Raw genomic sequence first — 21,828 nt, forward strand, 5'->3', positions numbered from 1 at the left:
CGTATATTCTCCAAGTATATCCTCTGACTTGCTGATGGAGGAGACATGGATTCTATCCCTGAGTTGGAAAGATCCCCTGAAGAAGGAAATGGCAACACACTCCAGTATTGCCTGGGAAATCCCATGAACAGAGGAGGCTTGTGGGCTATAGTCCATGGGGTTGCAAAAGAGTAGGACACCACTTAGTGACTGAACAACAACAATAAATACTTGGCTTATTACTGCCTTATTACCCTTCGCCTTTTCCTCAGCTCTAGTGCCACTTCCCTTAGAAAGTTTTCTGTGGTTACTTTTAACTCAGTGTGATCCCTCTGTCCTCTGTGTCCTGACGTATTACTTTGCTTTTGTTCCCCTTATGAGGGTGTGTGTGTGTGTGTGTGTGTGTGTGTGTGATTTGTCTTTCCTCCTTAGTTGATTATAAAATGACTGCTTTCTGGAATTATTTTGTCTTGTTAGCACCACTGTGCCTCGTATTTTACTAGAAGATGTTGAGAAGACAGTTTACATATGAATTTTAGCTAGGAAATAAGTGCAGGCAAGCCTGTATCTTGGTAAAAGACTACTGCTAATCACAAAGAACAGATTTTAGTGCTTTTCTATGTTTGGGGAGGTATAAAAATCTGAGGTGATTAAAATTCTTCCTGAGATAAACATCTGTTTGAGGGGCCTGTTGTCCGGAGCAGTGGGCCTCATCCTGTTGACTTAATTTCCTCTCAGAGTGCCCTGGTGGGTCAGCAGCTGCAGCAGGTTAAGACTTTACCCTTGTAGAACTGGATGGTGAGCAGAGCTGTTTGTCTGGTGATCCTGATTTTTCTGTGTCTGTAATATTTAATAATGTGAATGGGTGAAAGAATGAGAGAAGATTTTTAAATAATATTTTGAGTATAGGAGAACTACTAAAGATTTTTTTTTTTTCCAGAACACCATTCTTGCAGAGATCAAGCTGTATTAAAAACAGCATTAATAGCAGAAAATAAAACTATGTTATGTGTATGCAGTAAAAAGTATTGTAAGCTTCTATATGTGTTTTGCCCCTGGAAGGTATGCTTCGTGAATGCTAGGACTCGTTTTGTGCTCCGTTGTGTTTCTGGGACCTAAAAGGATGCCTGGCACATAGTTGGTGCTAAGTACATATTTGTTGAATAAATGAGTGAGTGAATACATGTGTTTTTTTGGGGAAAAAAACACCAAAACCACAAGGTATAAATAATTAAAAACAAGTATAAACAATTATTTCTGAATTTTTCCTTGGTATTTGCTTTTTATTCTCAGCTTGGTAGGTAACAAAACATTGAGGAAAAGTGAAAATTAATGGGTAGAGTTTTCTTAAATTCTATTTCTTTTTTCTGGAAACTCTCATAATTTGACAGAAACATAAACTTGAGTGTTGTTGAAGAGGTAAGAATGCTTGTCTCAGTTTACAAAGTCTTCACTGGGAAGCTGGCATTTGCTCCCTTGTATTCTTTTGTTTAGTCACTAAGTTGTGTCTGACTTTTGCAATCCCAGGGATGTGAATTCTTACTCCTATCTTTTCTTATCAGGTCTGATAGTGAAGCTCTCATTCCCCTTGGTGTGCTTAATTCTCGGCATCCGACTTCTCACTTACAGGCTGGAGGAAGCCATCCAGAAGCCCTTTCCTGTTAAACACTGTTGAATTGTGGGCTTATAACCTTTGAATGTAGTGAGAGACTTAAAGACAGATGATTTATAGCCCAAAGCATTGCAGCTGGAGTTGCTATTTTACCACAGAGGAGCTTGACAAAATTTCCCCTTACGTTCTGCAGTGTCTCTTCTATACTGTTAGAGAAATAGAGTAGGATAGGATTGTGGAGAACCTGGAGAATCTGGATTTCGTTCCCTGGGAGTTTTAGTCAGGGAGATACAGTACAAGCTGACTGTCACATATAATGTTACTTGTACATGTTTTCTCTCCACCTGGATGCCAGGCAGCTCCAGAGGAGGGAATCCTTGCCCTTTTCTCATGTTTCCATGTTTTCTCCACTTGTTCCCGAGTCCAGGCTTGCTCTGCTCACTGCCTGACAGGCCAGTAAATCGGAGACAGAAGTGTTGAGGCAAAGGACAACTTTATTTGGAAAGGCGGCTGACCGAGACAATGGCAGACTCATGTCTCAAAATAACCATCTTACTGGGGTCTGGATACCAGACTGTTTTATAGCGGTGGGGAGGAAGGTGAGGAAGTAAAGTAAAAAGGCTATTAATCTTGCAACTATCTCCTGGAATGGCCAACGTCAGGGAGGGGACTGTTAATTTCCTCCTTCCTGTAGCCATGCACAGGTGGAGAGGGTCCTGAACAAAGGCATTTTGGTTTAAGATTCAGGCAGAGGGGCAGGGTTCCTTGAGGCAGGCCATTATGTATGGATAGCAGCAGCAATGGGGAGCAAAGTTTAAAAGGAACAGATCCAACATGGAGTCAGATTTTGTTCTTTGCTGTAACACCTGTTCATTTAATGCTTGCTGAAAGAGTGGTGAGCTTCTTAAATTATATTTCTGCAGGTTTTATTCAGGATCACTGTGCCTGTCCCTCAACGTAGTTTCATCTCTCTGGGTAAATGACTTTTGTGCCAGTAATACCAGAGTCCTACAGCCATGTTCTTGCAGAATTTGAGTCTCTGGATCCATTACTTTCAGCTCTGAGGCTGGACTCCACTCGTTTGAAGGTGATTTTCTTGATCCTTGTATCAGTTTTATTTTCACATTCATATTTTGGTTCTCTCTCTGTTACATGTGCGCACCCCCCCCACATTTTTTATTTTTTATAGAATCCTGGGTGTTCTTACCTGTGCTGTAATACTTTGCATAGAAGTAATGTTTTCTTAGTGCTTTCTTGATTTATTTTTCAAGCAGTTGATTGAATTCTTCTTTCCCATCCTTGTAAATCATGATATTGACTACTGAATCCACCCCCTCCCCCAAACTCTCTCAGAAGGTAATATTTGTTTGAAAATAACATACTTTAAATGAGTATACCTCATTGCCTTTTGAACAACAGCAACCACTGCAGTTATATGAAGTTCATTTCAAAACAAGGAATTTGATGTACCCCCTCTGTTTTAGGGAACAGAACTAAAATTTAGCATTACAAAATTAGCCAAAAATTAGTTCTGTGGGAAGGAGTATGAGCTTCTCTCACACTCTGAGTTCATTTGATGAACTCAGGAATGACATGGTAAAGAACAGTCACATAACCAATTCCTCACTCCAGAGCACCCTTCTAGCCTCTGAGCAAAGGAACTGAAGAAATAGGCAAAGTAATATGAGCAACAGGAGGGTTGATAGCTGACATTTTTTTTAGCTGCAAGTTACAGAAAATCTGCTCAGTAATAGCCCAAGCAATAAAGGTGTTTATAACCTGGTTGGAGGTCGTTGCTTCTGGGTTTAGTGTGGTGGCCACTGATATTCCTTAGCACCCAGGCTCTCCATCTTTCCTGCTCTGCTAGTTTCTGTGTATTGACCATTGGTCACATTTGCAAGATAAGTGTGCTGGCTTCTTGATTATCTCCAGTAGCAGAGATGGAGGTGTCTGAGACAAAGGCTTTTCTCCCCTTCAGATTCTACCATTTATCTGAGAGGGCAGAGTATTCCAGGAAGCCCCCACAGGGCATAGTCTCATTAGCTGGACTTGAGTCCCAGGGCTCCCCCTAGTTGCAAAAGAAACTGGGTAAGTGAAGATTTGGATTTTCCAGCTTCTATAGTAGAAAGAAACAAGGTTGAAGAGGATTGGGAATATGTTGGTTTGCCAACCAGTAATTTTTACCGTAGTGTACTGGGCACAGCGTGGCCCATGCTTTTTCTGATGGATAAGGAGAGGAAGGTGTGGGGAGAAGTCATAGTACAGCGACCTGTATTTGCGTCGTCTGCAGTCTCACTTGCTCTCAGAGCTGTGGGTTTTCTGTGCTCATCATACAGACTAGAAAGGATTTACCTGAACAGATGGTTAAAATGGTTGCTTTATCCCCTGGGTACTTGATCTTCCATCATTGTGTCAGCATTGGAATGACCTAGCTGAATTGCCCAGAAGATATGAATGGGCTAGTAACTGGCTTCTGCCAAAGGGCGAAATTACTCATTTATACAATTGAACCTGTTCAGCCATTTTGAGATTCAATTAAAAAGTTAAAACTGAAATGTCCTTTGTTCTGTATCCTTCACTATTCTAAATCCAGCGCCTTAGACCGCTCGGCCGTGCTACCGTACCCACCTTCACTATTCTAGAATAAGAGCTTGAGTCCCATTGTGTCTGACTGGGCAGTGGGTAGGGCGGTGGGCAGGAACCTGATGCAGGTTCTCAGGATCTTATTTCCGTAGATAGTTTATTTGCTGCGTGACCGAGTCTCTCACTTGTCTGTTTCCATGTTCCTAGTGCACAAGCATAGCTGTGTCTCGAAAATGGTTGGCTTTGGGCAGCTCAGGTGGAGGACTCAACCTCATTCAGAAAGAAGGCTGGAAGCACAGGCTTTTTCTTTCTCACAGGGTAAGATTAAGGGTTACCCTGTCATGTACTGTCTGGAGTAGCTGTCATAAATGTGAGTTCTCCTTTGTAAATATCATTTGGCATAAAAGAAGAAGGTAAAACCTGAGATTGAGTAGTAAATTACCCATTTTTGAGGAGCTGCCTAATACTTTTTCTTCTGTGCTCTAGGAAGGTGCAATTTCTCAGATCGCCTGCTGTTTACATGATGATGATTATGTTGCTGTGGCGACCAGGTGAGAAACTGTTTTGAAACTCTCTGATCTTTCCCAAATGCATCTGAAATTGAAAAATGTGGTTGTGTGTGTATTAGGGTGACCAACCATCCTGGTGCGCCTGGGCCTCACGTTTTTTTAGCGCTGAAAGTCCTGTGACCTGGGAAACCATTTAGACCCAAGCAAACCAAGGTGCGCACTCGGTCACCAAAGGATTTGTGGAAAACACTAATATGAGGCAACATTTCTGAGATCTCAAAATAGAAAGGTAGCATAATTGAGAACCTCAAAGTTCTGTATTGTATTGGATTGGTGGACTAAAGCAAGGAGATTAATATCTTGGCTTTCTACTTCCTCTTTTCTGAAGAATAAGAATATGCTTATATATTTAATATAGTTGATACTGTGATGCAGCGGAATTGTACCTTTTTCACCACTGCCAAAAATTTGCTTCTGTGTCTCCATTCTTGCAGTCAAGGTCTTGTAGTTGTTTGGGAATTAAATCAAGAGCGTCGTGGAAAACCAGAACGAATTTATGTGTCTTCAGAACACAAAGGCCGGAAAGTTACAGCTCTCTGTTGGGATACAGCTATTCTTAGAGTATTTGTAGGTGATCATTTGGGGAAAGTTTCTGCCATCAAACTCAACACTTCTAAGCAAACAAAGGTGAGAATCAGTTCAGTGCTTTGTGTAAGTGGGTGAATATATAAGGTATTGTCTTACAGAATTTCAATTAAAGAACACAGTTTGATCTGTATGTCTTGCAGAGTTATCTGGGGCCCAGACTATTAATTTTGAGAAAACTTGTTTGCGTGTAGTATGTATGGTACCCTGGTTTATCTTGGTCATGTTGCAGAATGGCTGTGAGCTAACTTTCATAATTTGCGCTTTCTGTATCACATTACTCCATAATTCACCTGGATGGCCCACTTAAATAAAGCGTTCTTTAATAGTTGGCAGTCAAGGAAGAACAGATGCCTGTTTGTTAGTTATGTGAATAAAATGGCAGACATGGAGGAATGCCCAGTTGCCCAGGCTCCTATTCTTCTGGTCCCCATTTCGAAGAAATCTTGAGTGCAGGTACACTTTCTTCCAGGATGGATGTAACTTGTGAATGGAATCTTAAAGGTACCCCCTGGATTGGTCTCAGCAATGTGGGTCCTGAGGCTTCCTGGAATGCTCCAGTTTGTCATTAAGACAGCGGACTTTCTTCTCACTGTCCTCCTTTTCCAAAGCTGTTACATTAGAAGTGGGGAACTTGTCTCTCATTGGCTTATTTCCTTGGAGGATTGTGGCAGATTAGAAGAGATCTAAATACCATTGCCTAATTATTTTAGTTAACACATCAGAGTATTCTTGATGTGTTAATGAAATATTCATGGTGACCCATCACAGTTACCACTTGATTCATAATGTATTTTCATCCAAAATACATTTGGGATTCTTAGCCCTAGTTTGTCTTTTTTTCCAAGTGGAGAAGTACTGTCTACAAGTAAACAATTCTCTCTCATATTCCAAGACTTATTTCATCTTTTTCATTCCAACTCTAAGAATAGATAATCACGAACAGAGCCTTAAGAATCCTCCTCTTCAGTTACATAGAAAATTTTTTCACAAAATGAATGGATGAAACTTTGATAGTCTAACAGGCAAATTAATTTTGGTCCATTTAAAATGTTTGTTTTGTTATCTAAACTGTTTTCATTTAAAAGGTAAAGAGAGGAGGATTATGTGTATACATAAAGATAAATTTTATTTTCTTGTCGCATCCCCTTTAGGCAGCTGCTGCCTTTGTGATGTTCCCTGTTCAGACAATAACGACAGTTGATTCCTGTGTTGTCCAGTTAGATTACTTGGATGGAAGACTACTTGTATCTTCGCTTACTCGATCCTTCTTGTGTGACACTGAGAGGTATACTTGCTAACCATGAGTTATTGAAAATACAGAATTTCAGAACTGGAAGGGACTTAGAAGTCATCTTGCCCAATTTCTTCAATTCAGTTATACAGATATTAATAAGGAACCAGCTCTGTGCAAGTTGATGCTAGAGAGCAGAGAGGATATAGATGAGAGTCCAGTGGGTGACTAAGGCAAATACTCCATTCTACCAAGAAGCCTGGTCTAAGTGCCATGAAGGAAGGCTGAACAAAGGCCTGTTGCTGTGTGGGAAATCAGGGAGTTTTCTTTGATTGAGTTTGTTGTTGTTGTTGAAATTGGCTGTGTAGTTGTTTTTTTTTTTCTTTTGCTGGAAAAGCAAGAGACTTTTTGGGAAAGGTGCCCAGGTGGAGAACAAGGATAATGGAACCCAGGAGAACTGCTCTCCCACATGGCTCAGAAGCTCAGGTTTTATGGTGACAGGGAATTTTGCTGTGTGTTTAATAGAATTTTACTAAAAGGTAAAATTGGGTGAAGAATAATTGAAAACTTTGTGCAGCTGACAGTTATTTAATGAAATCTCAAGGGTCGAGCCAAAAGACCTGTGAACGGCAAAGGAATGTGCTGGTGGTGGCTGTGAAATACCAGAACAGAACAGGAAATGGCTTGAAATGAATAAATCTTGTGTATCACTGTGCTTAAGTTCCTCAGCCGATCTCACTGCATAGAAATATTCACTGCCTCCCACCCTGCCTTTTCCCTTCCAGTAGCCTTGGCCAGCTACCATATTCCTCTGAACCCATTCCCTCTTTTAGAAATTTATTATGGAGAATTTTGAGCACATGTAAAAGAAGAGAGAATTGCTTAATAAATCCCTGTGAGTCCACTAGCCAGCTTCAGTAACTTGATGAGGAGGTTTAGTAGTTGAAGTTTGAAGGCACAGGGGTAGGAGGGGAGAGGCTGTTCTAGTAGGAAGGTACAGCCTCTTGGGGAGCAGCGAAAAAGAATTAGGCATATTCCAAGATGTGTCCAACTGGCTTGAGATGGGAGTTGCTGGGGATCACATTGGTAAGTTTGCATCATACTGAGAGTGACAGCTGTAAATGTCACTCTAAGTAAGTACATGGGCTCTCAGATCATTTTAAGAAAGTGTACGTGTGGAAAATCAGGGTTTGAAAATTGGTCCTCTTAGAACTATCCAGGATTGGAAATTTTTTATGTCTTTCTGGGGGTTCTTCTATCTCATGAGACGGTGAGGAGAGGTTGCATTTTGTTTTCTTGGGATGAGAAAGACTTGTGGAAATGAGACCAGAAGTAGCAGGTTGCAGGTGTCTGGTATCAGAACCTAGGTATACAGCTGTGGAGCAAGGCTTTGAGATGCAAAGGATCCACTTACCCGGAATTAGTAGGAAGGGGGATGTACTTGGTTCCGACTTATTTCAGACTGTGGATCAGTGATGAAGTTAGACTTACAGAACTGGACATCATCCAGTGTCACCTGTTCATTTTTAGCCTAGACCTAGTGAGTAATAGAGCTTGCTTGACATCACACAGCTGGAGGAGGCAGAATAGAATCTTTTTGTCTTGATTTCATGCTTTTTCTGTACCTCAGTCACCTCTAGTATATCCTTTGATATTGGACCTTTTAGCCATTAAATCTACCCTTGAGATTTCGATAAAATATTAATTAACCTCACAAATTTCATAAATATTCTTCCATCTGTGGTTTTTCCTGTTTACCACACAGTCCAGTTCAGAAATTTGACTAACATTCTGACAAGTGGTCAGAACACTGGACTGAATTAACACCTTCCTGGGGTTGTTTTGAGAATCTAGTGAAATGGTATAAGGAGCTAAATAAATGGAGGTTTATTTTTATCTCTGTGCAGTATAGTTGCTAATTCCCATTTCACAGGATTGTGACTAGAGTTGGTTATGAGGATGGCCAACTGCAAAAATAACATGTTTTATTTATTTATTTTTTTAAAGATAACATGTTTTAGAAATGTCTTCTTCATTAGCTAGAATTCAGTTTGGGGGAACGTGGGTAGTACAATAATTAAAATCTTTTATTTATGTTAAAGTTTTGTTTGTTTCAACCTATGTTCCTTTCCAAACAAACATTTTTTTTTTGTTCAAACCAAGGCTCCTGATAACTAACCAAAGTGAGATAGGAGGTTGCTTTTCCTGCTACTTTCTGTCAGTATTGTTAATGAGCTTTACTAGAAGAATATGGATGTGGAAGTGCTTTGAAGTGCATACAGAGCAATAGAAGTTACGGTTTCATTACTTATTTGGGAAATAAAATACATTTCTGGCTTATTTTAGTTAATCCTTAAAACTATTCTTCTAGTAAAGCTGATGTTTTGTTTTATTCATGAAGCAAGTTAAGCGCAGGGTGTGTGCGTGGGTGCTAAGTTGCTTCAGTCGTGTCTGACTCTTTGCGACCCTGTGGACTATAGCCTGCCAGGCTCCTCCGTCCATGGGGATTCTCTGGACAAGAATACTGGAGCGGGTTGCCGTGCCCTCCTCCAGGGATCTTCCCTACCTGGGGATCAAAAGCCCTACCCAGGGATCGAACCCGAGTCTCTTACGTCTCCTACATTGGCAGGTGGGTTCTTTACCACTAGCACCTACTGTTCAAGTAGACAGCGCTACCACATACAATGTGGTGAATGCTTTGAAAACATGGGGTGGGAAGCCTGAAATTCTGCTTGTAGGAGTTAGAGAAGACTGTCAGAGGAGGAAGGATAGAGTTAGCCCGTGAAAGATAAAGGAGTGTTTGGGAAGAGCCATGCTCATTCTCACCCTCCATGTTCTCAGGCAGTTTTGTGTGTGCTGTTCTTTTATATATCTAGTTGGTGTAATCCTAAGGGAATGGAATGTTCCAAGGTACAGACTTCCAGAAGGACTTAGCGTTTTGAGGAAAGAGTGAGGCGTTTATTGGGTATTTGTGACAGACAAGTGGCCTGGAGACAGGATTGGACAGTAGATGAGTGGCCTCTACAGGGTAGCTGAAAAACAAGGTGAGCAGTCAATAGGATTTAAGGGTGTAGGAAATGGTTTGGTAGCACTCATCTTTTAGTTTTGAAAAAGAGCCTTCATGTTAACTCTGACCCCTCATTCTGTGGCTAATAAACTGAGTACTAACCTGAAGTGTTTTGCTTTCTGTAACAGAAATAGTTAATGGCAAATGAGAGTTGTAACCCTGTTTTGATCTTTCCATTCTGTTGTTCTTTGCAGTAAATTGCTAATATGAAGAAAGGGAGGATGTTGTGGTGGGGTTATTACGGCCATGCGGATTTGCAGTGCCAGTGCTTTTGACGTTTCTGTCGGTAAACATGATTTCTCTTTCTTCGTGGGGGGTATCAGAGAAAAATTTTGGAAAATTGGAAACAAGGAAAGAGATGGAGAATATGGAGCGTGTTTCTTCCCGGGAAGGTGCTCTCCAGGCCAGCAGCCCCTAATATACTGTGCTCGCCCTGGCTCCAGGATGTGGGAGGCGAACTTTGATGGAGAAGTTTTAAGCACACATCAGTTTAAGAAACTCCTCTCCTCACCACCTCTTCCTGTGATTAATCCAAGGTAATGACTTGTATGTTCAGTAGCAAGTATTTGAGGAACTTACATGGGGTGAGGGTTGGGTTGAAACCTCTGACGTTCTACATGCAGCAAAGATTTTATTATACCTTTTAAGAGTGAAATACAATTTTTATTAAAAGATTCAGAGAAACCTAAAAGTCTTTAACCAATTATTTTTTATATGGTTAAAGCAAATTGAGCAAGAGCAAATACAGTGAACTGGCTCTTGAATTTGTTTTATAGGCAGAAATTTTCCTGTGTATTGAAAAAGATACTTTTATATTGTGATTAAATCATTAATCATGTTTACTTCCTAGATCAGAACCTCAGTATGATCATACAATTGGATCCTCCCAGTCTTTGTCTTTCCCCAAACTCTTACATCTTAGGTAAGTTTCTCTTTTTGAGCCTTAAAAAAACAAACAAAAAAAACTTCATCTGTTTCTTGTTCAGAGGCAGTTAGCTTTTTCAGTTTGTTTTTGTACTAAATCATTTTTAGAGAATCAGGAAACGACTGTGTAAAGTGCTATATATAAGAGGAATGAAAAAAAAGCATAGAAATACACTTCCCTTTCTGTTTTGAACTGCCCTAAACCACTTGAACACTTTATAGTTGTTGGGTACATCTGGCAATTAGAGCTCAGAGCTATAGGTACACATTCTTTCATAACCTCCCCTCCCTGGTGGAATACAACAATGAAAGCAAGCCTCAGACTGAAATCTGCTGCATATGTATGTTTCTTAGCAAGCAGGTGCAAAAGTAGTTGTAGAGTTTGTTCTTGTAAACATGAAATTTCAGCTCCCTGTTCTTTAGGTGCTTTGCATGAAAGATCTGCTCAAGCTGGATCCAGCCAGCCATGTTCTAATGTCAGAGTTTAGCTATCTTTCTAGTTGGGTTAGGTACAAAAAAGTCTATTATTAAGTGGTAGCACAGAGTGCCACTGAGAGCAGTTAGCTGCTGGGCTTGCCAGTTCTTCCAGCTCATACTACAGGCATGGGAGTGCCCAGTGTATGGTTTCCAGTCAGTCTGTACCTCTTGAGCTTCTCTTATTTCAGCAATAGGATATGATTTCTAATATCCCTTAGGCTAATTAACAAGATCTTTAATGCAGATTCAGGAAACATTCTGTAGAGCTCTTACAGGGTAGTCTGGAGTTTGGCTCCTGATTGAGTTTTTCAAAGGCTAACTAACCTCTCTTTGAATGTAATTAAAAAAAAACAAAAAACAAAGTACTTGAAATGTCAACTAATTGCCCTTAACTAATGTATGTATATGTTGCACTACCTACACTGAAATATTTGGAAGTCAATTGTAAAGAGTGTAACTCTGATAAATCCATAATTCATCCTGAAAGTTAACTGGAGAAAGCTATTTATTTGCTCATAGATGAAGCATGTTAAAAACTCTTTGTTTTTGGCACTTATCACAGTTTATCATTACATATTCAAATACATGTGAAAGTGAAAGTGAAGTTGCTCAGTTGTGTCCGACTCTTTGCGACTCCGTGGAAGGTAGCCTACCAGGCTCTGCCGTCCATGGGATTTTCCAGGCAAGAATACTTACGCCTATCTTATTCCTAGACAGTAAGGTCCATGAGGGCTTGGTGTCTGTTTTATTTACTGTGTTTTTTTCAGTGTTTGGCATAATGCCTGGCACATCATAGACACTTAAACATTTGTTGACTGTGGTGTGATGTGTGGGGTGTAGGGGGAAGTTCCTTACCCAAGAGTATGTTTTTTAATGGTAAGGCCACAGTCTGTGTGGTTCTCCTGGTAGTGTTAGTTTTTTGAGGTAAGCTATTTAAAGCTCCCGTTAGAGCTCCTGCCTACCTAACAAAGCCCTGCATGATCTGGCTCTGCCTACTCATCAGCTTAAGTAATAATTAGTGCCACTTTGAAGCCTTCCCTGACTCCTCCAGTGGCTTATATCAGACGCTTGCTCCTTTGCACTGTTACCACTTTTGTTCATTTCTCCATCACCATCCTGTCTCACTGTACCGTGCATATCCGTCCCAGCACCACACTGTTAGCTCCTTTACTGTTGGCACAGTGCTCGGCACGTAGAAAGTTCTCAAATAATGACTAAATAAAAAAATCAGTAAGAGGACCGTTTGTTACTTTTTTCCCCCCATTTTGTCATGATAACTTTCACTGTTATACCCACGAATCCCATGAGGAAATCCCACGAGGAAGCAAATTTGTATACTTAATTTCCTTTTGGGTACACTGATATCACTTTCCTGTTTTTAACTTAAAAAAATTAAAAAAAAAATTTTTGTATTTATTTACTTGGCTGTGCTGGGCCTCACTTGTGGCACGCAGGATCTTTGATCTGCATTGCGGGCTCTTTCGTTGCACCGTGTGAGCTCTTAGTTGTGCACATGTGCTCTAGCTCCCCGACCAGGGATTGAACCTGGGGCCCCTGCATTGGGAGTGTGGAGTCTAAGCCTCAGGACCACCAGGGAAATCCCTCCCTTTAACTTTTCACACAATGTTGTTAGGCTTGTATCACTTTTTGTTTATTATAAGGGGATGAAGGGCTGTATAAATTACAAAGTCTCAGCTATTATGTAATTCCCCCTCCCCTGCCCCATCCCATATCTGTTTTTACGGAATTTTTCCAAGCTGAATATGAAGTTCAGTATCAAAAACATGATCCTGTGTGTCTGTATTCAAGGATCTTCTGGTCTGATTTTTTTTCCCCCTCTGGCTCCTAAAGGCAACCTTCCAATTTTAGTTTTAACTATGGTTCTGACCATTTCTTTCTTCTTTGTGACAAAGGTTACTTTCCTGTAGGGACAGAAATCTGATCTTATATTGGCAAAATGTTTAATATTTGTGTGATGACCCAGTTCCTATTAAATATCACTTTTGGTTTTGTAACCACCTGGTACCTACCATTTGTAGTGCACTTGGAGGCATAAACTAAATAAAAGTCCCTGTTCTCAAGATCATAATTTTTGGAGAGATATAGTTTATTTCTAGAAAATGTTTAACAGCAATCAAAAGTAAGAGTTGTGAGCAATGGCTGAGGGCTGTCGGGGAGGCTTTCAAAGGGGAGTAAGACCGCTGCTGATCCTGAGAGGTGGTCAGGATAGGAATGTTATATATGGAGAAAGCTCTGACCAGGAACAGGAAGTAGGAATTACCAGTGGTGTATAAAAAAGCAATAGCAGCCTGGAGAGAGTAAGTGAGATACACGAACAAAGGAGTATAGAAGGAAATGAGCTGAGAGAGAGAGAGAGTGCCAGAGGACTGGAAAGGGAAGTGGATGAAGAAGCAGTGTCCAGAGTCTAGGAAAGTGAGATTCAGGAAGGAGGGAACAATATGCAAGGTTGGCCTCTGCTTGGGGCTCAAGAAGGAAAATGAAGGAGGAGGTTATTGGGTTTGGCAGCTAGAAAATATGTGACTTTTCAAGACTGTAGATAAGTGGAATGTTCAGGATTCCAGATAACAGTGGGTGGGTCATTGAGGCTCAGTGTGGGTAGAAGTAGATTCTGTGAGGTGTGGAGAAAAAAGTCCAGATTTTGGACCCAGACTCCTTGGGATAAATTTGGACTCTTGTATATTCATGCTGAATGGCCTTTGACATATTATGTATCTCTCTGGGCTTCAGTTTTTCTTTTTTACAAAATAGGAATAATGCTTCTATCTTGAGTTGCTGCAAGGTTAGATAATACAGGTATAGCTTTTCATTAAAAAAAAAAAAAAAACAAAACACAACTCCCAGAGTTGACTGGGAGTTTTCAACTTTTTATTGCCCACATAAAACTAAGGACATCAAATATTTCCCTCCCTAAAAGTAGCTCACCAGAGCAGTGAGGAATGGTAAAATGTTATGTTTAGTCTTCGTTTTAAATGAGCCCCTGTCATACTAGATATGGAAGGTTTAGATATTTTAACAGACATCAGGTAAGATATCAGCCTTTTGTTTTTGTAGAAGGTATTTAGTGTATCTGAATTTTTCCCATTTTGTCATCATGTTATGTTATGGTGGGCTGTTGTCACAGACAAAAAAGAGGTGATAGGACATGATTAGCCTAATTGACTGTTGGGTTTTCTCTGTACAGGCAGATCTTGCCTTAATAGCTAATGTGAGGATCTGAATTTAGGGAATTAAATCATAAACTTATGATTCCGAGCAGACCAGAATTCTCTTGACCTCTTCCATGTTTTCTTGCAGTGAGCATTGTGTGCTGACTTGGACAGAAAGAGGAGTTTATATTTTCATTCCTCAGAATGTTCAAGTTCTTCTTTGGAGTGAAGTCAAAGGTAATTATGTTTTTTTTTCTTATATAATTTTTAATTGCATGCTTGTGAAAGATTTAATTATTGTAGGAGGATTCTCTTGCAGTGTAAGAAGTAGAAAGTAGAAAGAGGTGACATTTCTTTTAAAGATTAATGTCATAGGTGTATTCCATTATAAGATACTTCCCAAGTATACATTTGTGAATTTATAGTTAGCTATTTTAAATAAAATTTTCATTTATTCTTAAGTATTAGCAACCACTGCTAAGGATTGAATGGGTTAATTTTCCCCTTCTTCTTACCCTTAATCTTTATCTCTGTTAGAAACCTTGCTTTAACTCCTGTTTTGTGGCTTAATAATTCAGGGTTGACATATTGGGGAGTCCCTGAGTTAATAAATACTCTTCGTGTGCAAAAAACAGGGCAGGGGGCAGGGGAGGGGGGAGTTTGAAAAGTCCTTATGGGAACAATAGCTATTTTATGTGGCTGAGGCAAAGACTATCAATCACTGTATTATTCAGGTTTAAACCAGAAACAAAAGAAATAAATCTAGCATTTTTAGTATGATTGCCCAGAGATTGTATCTTGACTTACGAATCATTTTGTACTTTGTAAAAACATAAAAAAGATAAAGGAACCATTATCTCATGATCTGATCAACATTGATTTCTTGTGAATTAAGTTTCCTGAGGGTCTCCTGTGAAAACTAGTGTTTTAGATTCTTTCGTGATATTCTGCCAAGACAGGTATTTTTTTAGGAATAGTTTGTTGGTTTACATATGCGTTAAAGTCTGTTCATTGACATCAAATTTGTTACTCTCAGAATTGTGATAGTCTGGTCTCAAAAGTGCCTTTCTTTTCACAAAAAAATAGCATTTTTAAATATAGGGTTTTAGATCAGACAGGTATTCCTCTTATTCTTGATCTTTTTAGAATAGTGTCTAAAATATGATTTTCTCATTGAAATGAAAATATAAAAATAGAGGTGAAATTCAATCAAACCAAACCATATAAAATGAATATATTAAAGTAATTTCGTCCAGTCACAAAAATGGAAAAGAAATATTTGGTTAGCATCCTGCATGTTCACCCCTATGGTTTTTGTAGATATTCAGGATGTGGCTGTTTGCAAAAATGAGCTATTCTGTCTACACCTGAATGGGAAGGTCTCACATCTCTCCCTGTTGTCTGTGGAGCGCTGTGTGGAACGTCTGATAAGGAGAGGCCTGTGGAACCTGGCTGCTCGAACTTGCTGTCTTTTCCAGAATTCTGTCATTGCCAGCAGAGTGAGTCAGAGAGCTTACATATTCATCTGGGTTGTTAAGATCATTCTAGCTTGCGGGATTATGCTACACAGTTGCTTGTATTTATTAGTTTGCAGGTGGCTTCACAGGTGGCTGAGGGATAAAGAATCCGTCTGCCAATGCAGGAGATGTGAGTTTGACCCCTGGGTGGGGAAGAGCCCCTGGAGGAGGGCATGACAACCCACTCCAGTATTCTTGCCTGGAAAATCCCATGGACAGAGGAACCTGGTGGGCTACAGTCTATAGGGTTGCAAAGAGCTGGACACAACTGAGCAACTGTGAACAGCACATTAGCTTGCAGATTAAGCAGTAATAAATCCCCGAAGGAAGCATGACCTATAAGTCTGGAATGGGGAGTGGGGGTGAGAAAAACTGTACCTGTGTGTGTTAGTCACTTACTGATGTCATACTCTTTGTGACCTCACGGACTAGCTCTCCAGGCTCCTCTCTCCGTGGAATTCTCCAGGCAAGAATACTGGAGTGGGTAGTCATTCCCTTTTCCAGGGGATCTTCCCGATCCAGGGATCAAACCTGGGTCTTCCACCTTACAGGCAGGTTCTTCACTATCTGAGCCATCAGGGGAGCCCCAAAATAAAATTTACCCACAAATTTATTTTAGTTTCAAGCCTTGTTTTAAGTGAAATTATTATGTGTGCAGTAACTCTTAATTAAATGTTTAATTCCTAAGAAAATTCCCATTAAGTCTTTCACTAGCTTTTAAAGCCCTTTTAAAGCACCTTTGAGGTTTTATGTTCTATGTTAGACCTCTGTCAATTGGCAATTTGAAGATGAAATTAGTTCCAAATGGAAAGCTCTTCTATTGGATTTCTACTTGTCATTTTTATTAGGGAAGAAAAACTTTAACTGTAGATAAATTGGAACACTTGAAATCTCAGCTGGACTTAACAACCTATGGTGATCTAATTTCCCAACTGGAAGAGTTGATTTTAAAATTGGAACCTTTGGATTCAGCGTGTAGCAGTAGAAGAAGCTCCATTTCGTCACATGTAGGTATTCGCACTTTTCAAAGGGTTTTGCTGTACAGTGAGATGTTCTCCATTAGGTTGTCCTCACTTAACTTCCAGGATCCCAAAACTTAGCTTCTTTCCACTGTTTATACTGGAGGGGAGGCAGCGGGTGTCAAGAGGGGCTTGCTTTCAGCTCTTGGACAGCCCTCTGAAGCACTTCTTTATGTGTGTCTTAGAGCTGCGTTTTGTTTTGTCATTGTTTATTATATCTTGTTTGAAAATGTACATTATGTAGCCTTCAGAACAAGTTAAATTGCCCCTAGTGTGTGGTTTCAGATGCTTCATGTTAGCTTGAGTCTCAGGGCAGCTCAGGATTGTCTCGTTTAATCCTCTTCTCACTGCCAGGCTTCGTGGAGTCCGGCTAGAGAAATCTGGTCGCAGGATGCCGCAGGCACGTGAGAGGGACCTGGCTGCCAGGTGCCTAGACCTTGCTCACTGTTTTGTTCTAATAAGCCATAATTGTCATTAATGACTTGTTTCTTTTAGTTTTGACTTTTTCCTTAAAAGAGCTATATCATGTTATAAACATTTTCGTTTTTCTTTAATTCTTTTTCTTTTCAGGAAAGTTTCAGCATCTTGGACTCTGGTATTTATCGTATCATTAATAGTAGAAGAGGCAGTCAGTCAGATGAGGACTCTTGTTCCCTTCACAGCCAAACACTCTCAGAAGATGAGAGACTTAAAGAGTTCGCCTCACATCAAGAAGAGGACCAACCAGATCATTGCTGTGGCTCCCAGGGAAGTGAAGGTGAGGAAAGGAAAGTGTTTTTATTGATTGCTGATGTGAAGCAGTTATTTTCTGTGGCTTCTTTTCTTTTTTCTACAAGGTGTTAATAATTTTTATTAAGTTGATAGACTTTCCATCCAGACTTATTGATGTCTTCACTATTAGCGGAATGGGTTGATGTTTAGTTGGAATTTTTCCCTCTCATGTTTAAGCTAACTAAATTTGGTAAAGTTCCTAATTTTGATCTTGTATTAAAGTGCGGGAAAGGCTAAGAGAGGAAGTCATTAACCAAAAGAGTAGAACAATTTTATCCTGACTAACCAAATTATTTTTCATTAGGAATGAAAAATTACTACAGTTTTGGGGGTCATTGCCTTCACTTTTCGATGTTCAAGTATTCCTGTGGCTGAACTCTTGAGAAGAGATTAATAGAGACTCTAACCTTCCTTTATGACTATGGGGATTCAGGGTTAGTAGGAAAAACTAAGGTACCTGTCTAAGTGTTTTATATGTGGACCATCTTGGGCATCTTGTAAACCTGTGTTCCACTCATTTGTATTTGGGTCAGTTGTGATTTTGGTATTGAATCTTTTATTTCCTTTGGTTTATTCATTTCAGAATTTCTTTAAAGATTAAAAAACTCTTCATGTGATGAGATTTTGTTTCTTTTCCCTGATTCCATTCATCCAGACAACGTTTCTCACGCATCAGTGACATTTGAGACGGATAAAAGTGAAACTTTTCTCCCCTTCGGCATTCCGTTATCATTTCGTTCTCCATCTCCTCTTGTGTCTCTTCAGGCTGTCAAGGAAAGGTAAGCTCGTTAGTCTTGTCGTTTAATCCTATTGCTGGTTTTACTTCTGTTGTCATATTAGGCATGTCTGTGCTGAGTATAGAAAGACATTTAAAATAACTTAAAAGGAAGTCACTAGGTTATTCCTCATATAGCCTGTTATATGAAGTTGTTAACTTCTCATTTCCATTTTGAGGAATTTAACTACCCTCAAGATTGTTAGAGTAGCTGGATATTTGAGTTATTACAAATGTGTTTCCCACCCCCACCCTCCCTCTCAGACTGAGCAAAAGTTTAAAAATCTTTTTTTGCCCTCATCCCTGATAGGAAAAGTTTCCACATAGCATTAGTCATTTCTTAATCATTTCTCAGTTTGGGCTCAGAGTTGGAGACTCCTCAGAAATCTTCCTAACTACTCTGTGGGCCTGGGATTGACCATGAAAGAGAAGACTTTGTGCCAGGGCTGCTAATCTGAGTTCTACTGGATACCTATTTGCTTTCCAAGAAGGATAAATGTGACAAGTTAGCAGCTGAGTTTCATGAAGAAATTCTATGACTAGGATGATCACATGCAGAAACATTGCAGGTACAGCTGGAATTAAAGACCTTTTCTTTAGGGCTGAATCAAAGTAGTTTAGTAGATGATATGCATCCTTTTTATATTATAAAATCTATGTGGGTCTTATGTGAAATATGTAGTTTGATTAGGGAAGTTACAATAGACAGAGTCTTGTTAGTAAGTCCCAGTTCCCTTCAGAGACTAACAGGAACCTAGAGAACTCGTGCCCTGAAATTTTCCTTCTTGGCAGTAATGAGACCTTTTTCGTGCTAGTTTATTGGTATTTGACTTCCAGTGTCTCCAGCTTTGTGCGGAAGACTACTGAGAAGATTGGCACCCTTCACACCAGCCCTGATATGAAAGTGAGACAAGAACCTCGGGGTGATGAGACGTCCTGTGACGAGGATATGAGTCCAGTCACTTGCCCAAAGGAGGAAGACACTGAGTAAGTTGTTGCCGAGAAGTCCGTAAATTCTAGAGGACGTAGTTGTCAGTTTGAAGAAAACCACAAAGTACATTTTTTTTAAAGGCGGCGGTGCACGGTAACTCTCCTCATTGTAGATTGTGTAGCTTATAAAAATTGTAAATACAGCAAAGTGAGTATTGGAAAATTACATCAACCCAGAGCAAGTCTGTTGAGACAGATTTTTTTGTGTGTGTGGCCGTGCTGTGCGGCATGCAGGATCTTAAGTTCCTTGACCAGATATCAAACCCATGTCCCCTGCAGTGGAAGCACAGAGTCCTAACCACTGGACCGCTAGGAAAGAATTCCTGAGACAGAATTTTAATTGAGCACCTCTTCTATTTTTCCGCTGAACAACTTCCCTCACCTCCAAATCTCTTCAGACGTCTAGGGTGTTAACAAAGGAGTATTAGGATAGGATGACCAAGGATCTAGGCCTTGTTCCGATTCTGCTTCTGACCAGCACAGTGATGTTGGTGAGTGATGCCCTCTGGCCTGTAAGGCGAGAGCTTTGGCGTTGATGTTGTCGTGTAACTTCCAGTGATGTGCTGGTGGCATAGTCCTTGTGTTGTGGAGTTGCAGCGGAGCTCTTGGACTGGCACAGTGTATCTTATCTCTTCTCTGGCTTTTCTCTTAGTTCAGGGGATCTGGGCGTTGGAAGTACACAAGTTCAGCATCACCAGGAACTGGGAGAGACCCATGGGGCCAGTGTCTGTTTTTTATAAAATAAGATATAAGGGTGATACCCTTGGAGTAACTTAGTTATGAAACCATATATATAAATATCGGGAAAAAGTACAGCTAGTGCTGTGGCATTTGTATTTAAGGCAGCCTTCAGTCTGACCTGAGCCCACCTTTCCAGCCTCATTTCTAGCCACATCCTTCTAAGCACTTGAGATTCTGGTCCTATCAGAGAATTGGGTGTGTACACCTCACTGCTTTTCTTCATGCCGTTTCTCCCCCCTGCAGTATTTTCTCCCCTTGTTTCCTAAGGCAAATACTACCTCCTCGGGGAAGCTTCTCTTGATTGCCTGTGTGCTGTGCTAAGTTGCTCAGTTGTGTCTGACTCTTTGTGACCCCATGGGCTGTAGCCTGCCATGATCCTCTGTCCATGGGATTCTCCAGGCAAGAATACTGGAGTGGGTTGCATGCCTTTCTCCAGGGGATCTTCCTGACCCAGGGATTGTACCCGTGTCTCCTATGTCTTCTGCAGTGGCAGGAGAGTTCTTTACCACTAGCCCCACCTGGGAAGCCCTCTTGATTGCCTAGTCAGAGTAATTGTTCCTTTTTCTGTGCCCAGAGCACAGTGCTTATTCTGCTCTTTAGTATTTATTTTGTTATCTTTTATAATAGAGTTTTTTCATGCCTTTCTTTCTGACTTGAGCTTACTCATCTTGAAGCCATGGACCATTTTTTTTTTATGCTTTTCTGTTTGCTTCGTGTAACATTAAGTACAATAGATACCATTTAGTGAGCACTTAGCAGTATTTACCCAAGGAAGCTCTAATCCCCTGTAACTTTTTTCATACTTTTCTAGAGGAAAAGAAGAAATAACTAGTCACCCTTCAGAAGAGGACAAGTTCCAAGAGCTCAAAATGGCAACAGCAGAAGCAATGTGGGTATTTGTGAATGAAGTTTTATAATAAGTGAGAATGACTTTTTGAAATCATAAGTAACGGTCCTGAGATAGTATGGGGCAGAGGTACCTTCACTGGGAATTGAAATTCAAGAATTAATACTAAGTTAATATTTTCTGTGTTGTCTTTATACCAAGATCATTTTTATTTAAAGAGTTGAAAAAAAATATTGACAAGTGACATTTATTCAGATAATTAATGTTGTCTCTGTTAGGCTTATTAAACATGAAACGATTTGTTTTTGGAAAACCACATAAAACATAAGTTTCATACTTGTCTGTCTTGTATAGGACCAAGCTACAGGACCCATTGGTTTTGTTTGAACCGAAGTCCCTGAGAATGGTTTTACGGGAGTGGCTTTCACAGTTAGAAAAGACATTTGCCATGAAGGACTTTTCAGGCATTTCAGATACTGGTAGCTCATCTGTGGAATCAAACCAGGATATGCTATTGCTTGATGAGTCAAAAAAGGGAATGTTAGATGAAGAATATGAAAAAGAAGAAAGGGACTCTTTAGGCAATGAAGAAACTATTGATCAAACAGCATGTGAATCTGTGAATAGTCTGAGGGAGCCCTTGGATGATGACCTTTTTCAAGTATGTTCTCCTTGGAGTATAGCAGACAGTCTTCAGAAGGATCTGGCTGAATTGACAACATTGTGTTTGGAACTGAGTGTGTTGAATTCTGAGATCAAAAGTGCGAGTGGGCATGACGACCACACTTTGCAACAGTGCTCTCTTGAAATGCTGACTTGTCAGTTCCTAAAGAAGTACTTTTTTCTTCTGGACTTGAAAAGAGCAAAGGAGAGCATCAAGCTGAGTTACCCTGAAAGTCCTCGTGTTTGGGACACTTTTATTGAAGGATTGAAAGGTAATAATCAGATTGCCTTACTAAAGATAAAATTTG

The 21,828-nt window shown here is 40.1% G+C and overlaps 1 protein-coding gene across 2 annotated transcripts in view; it reads left to right on the forward strand.

The window, feature by feature from the left end:
* Window positions 1-21,828, forward strand: part of HPS5 (HPS5 biogenesis of lysosomal organelles complex 2 subunit 2) — a 42,038-nt gene that overhangs the window by 4,191 nt on the left and 16,019 nt on the right. The window contains exons 1-16 of one of the 2 annotated variants that reach the window (XM_020907714.2): window positions 2,043-2,190; window positions 2,515-2,678; window positions 4,382-4,492; window positions 4,661-4,725; window positions 5,178-5,370; window positions 6,483-6,616; window positions 9,953-10,165; window positions 10,480-10,551; window positions 14,346-14,434; window positions 15,518-15,696; window positions 16,563-16,721; window positions 17,304-17,490; window positions 18,160-18,283; window positions 19,117-19,266; window positions 20,822-20,899; window positions 21,212-21,792. In XM_020907714.2, the coding sequence (XP_020763373.2) occupies window positions 2,571-2,678; window positions 4,382-4,492; window positions 4,661-4,725; window positions 5,178-5,370; window positions 6,483-6,616; window positions 9,953-10,165; window positions 10,480-10,551; window positions 14,346-14,434; window positions 15,518-15,696; window positions 16,563-16,721; window positions 17,304-17,490; window positions 18,160-18,283; window positions 19,117-19,266; window positions 20,822-20,899; window positions 21,212-21,792 (2,443 nt within the window). In that variant the 5' untranslated portion in view covers window positions 2,043-2,190; window positions 2,515-2,570. Of the gene's footprint in view, window positions 1-2,042; window positions 2,191-2,514; window positions 2,679-4,381; window positions 4,493-4,660; window positions 4,726-5,177; window positions 5,371-6,482; window positions 6,617-9,952; window positions 10,166-10,479; window positions 10,552-14,345; window positions 14,435-15,517; window positions 15,697-16,562; window positions 16,722-17,303; window positions 17,491-18,159; window positions 18,284-19,116; window positions 19,267-20,821; window positions 20,900-21,211; window positions 21,793-21,828 lie in introns of those variants that run through there. The other variant, XM_020907713.2, reaches the window with a different exon arrangement.

This window comes from Odocoileus virginianus, chromosome 28 (genome assembly GCF_023699985.2).
Source record: "Odocoileus virginianus isolate 20LAN1187 ecotype Illinois chromosome 28, Ovbor_1.2, whole genome shotgun sequence".
NCBI lineage: Eukaryota > Metazoa > Chordata > Mammalia > Artiodactyla > Cervidae > Odocoileus > Odocoileus virginianus.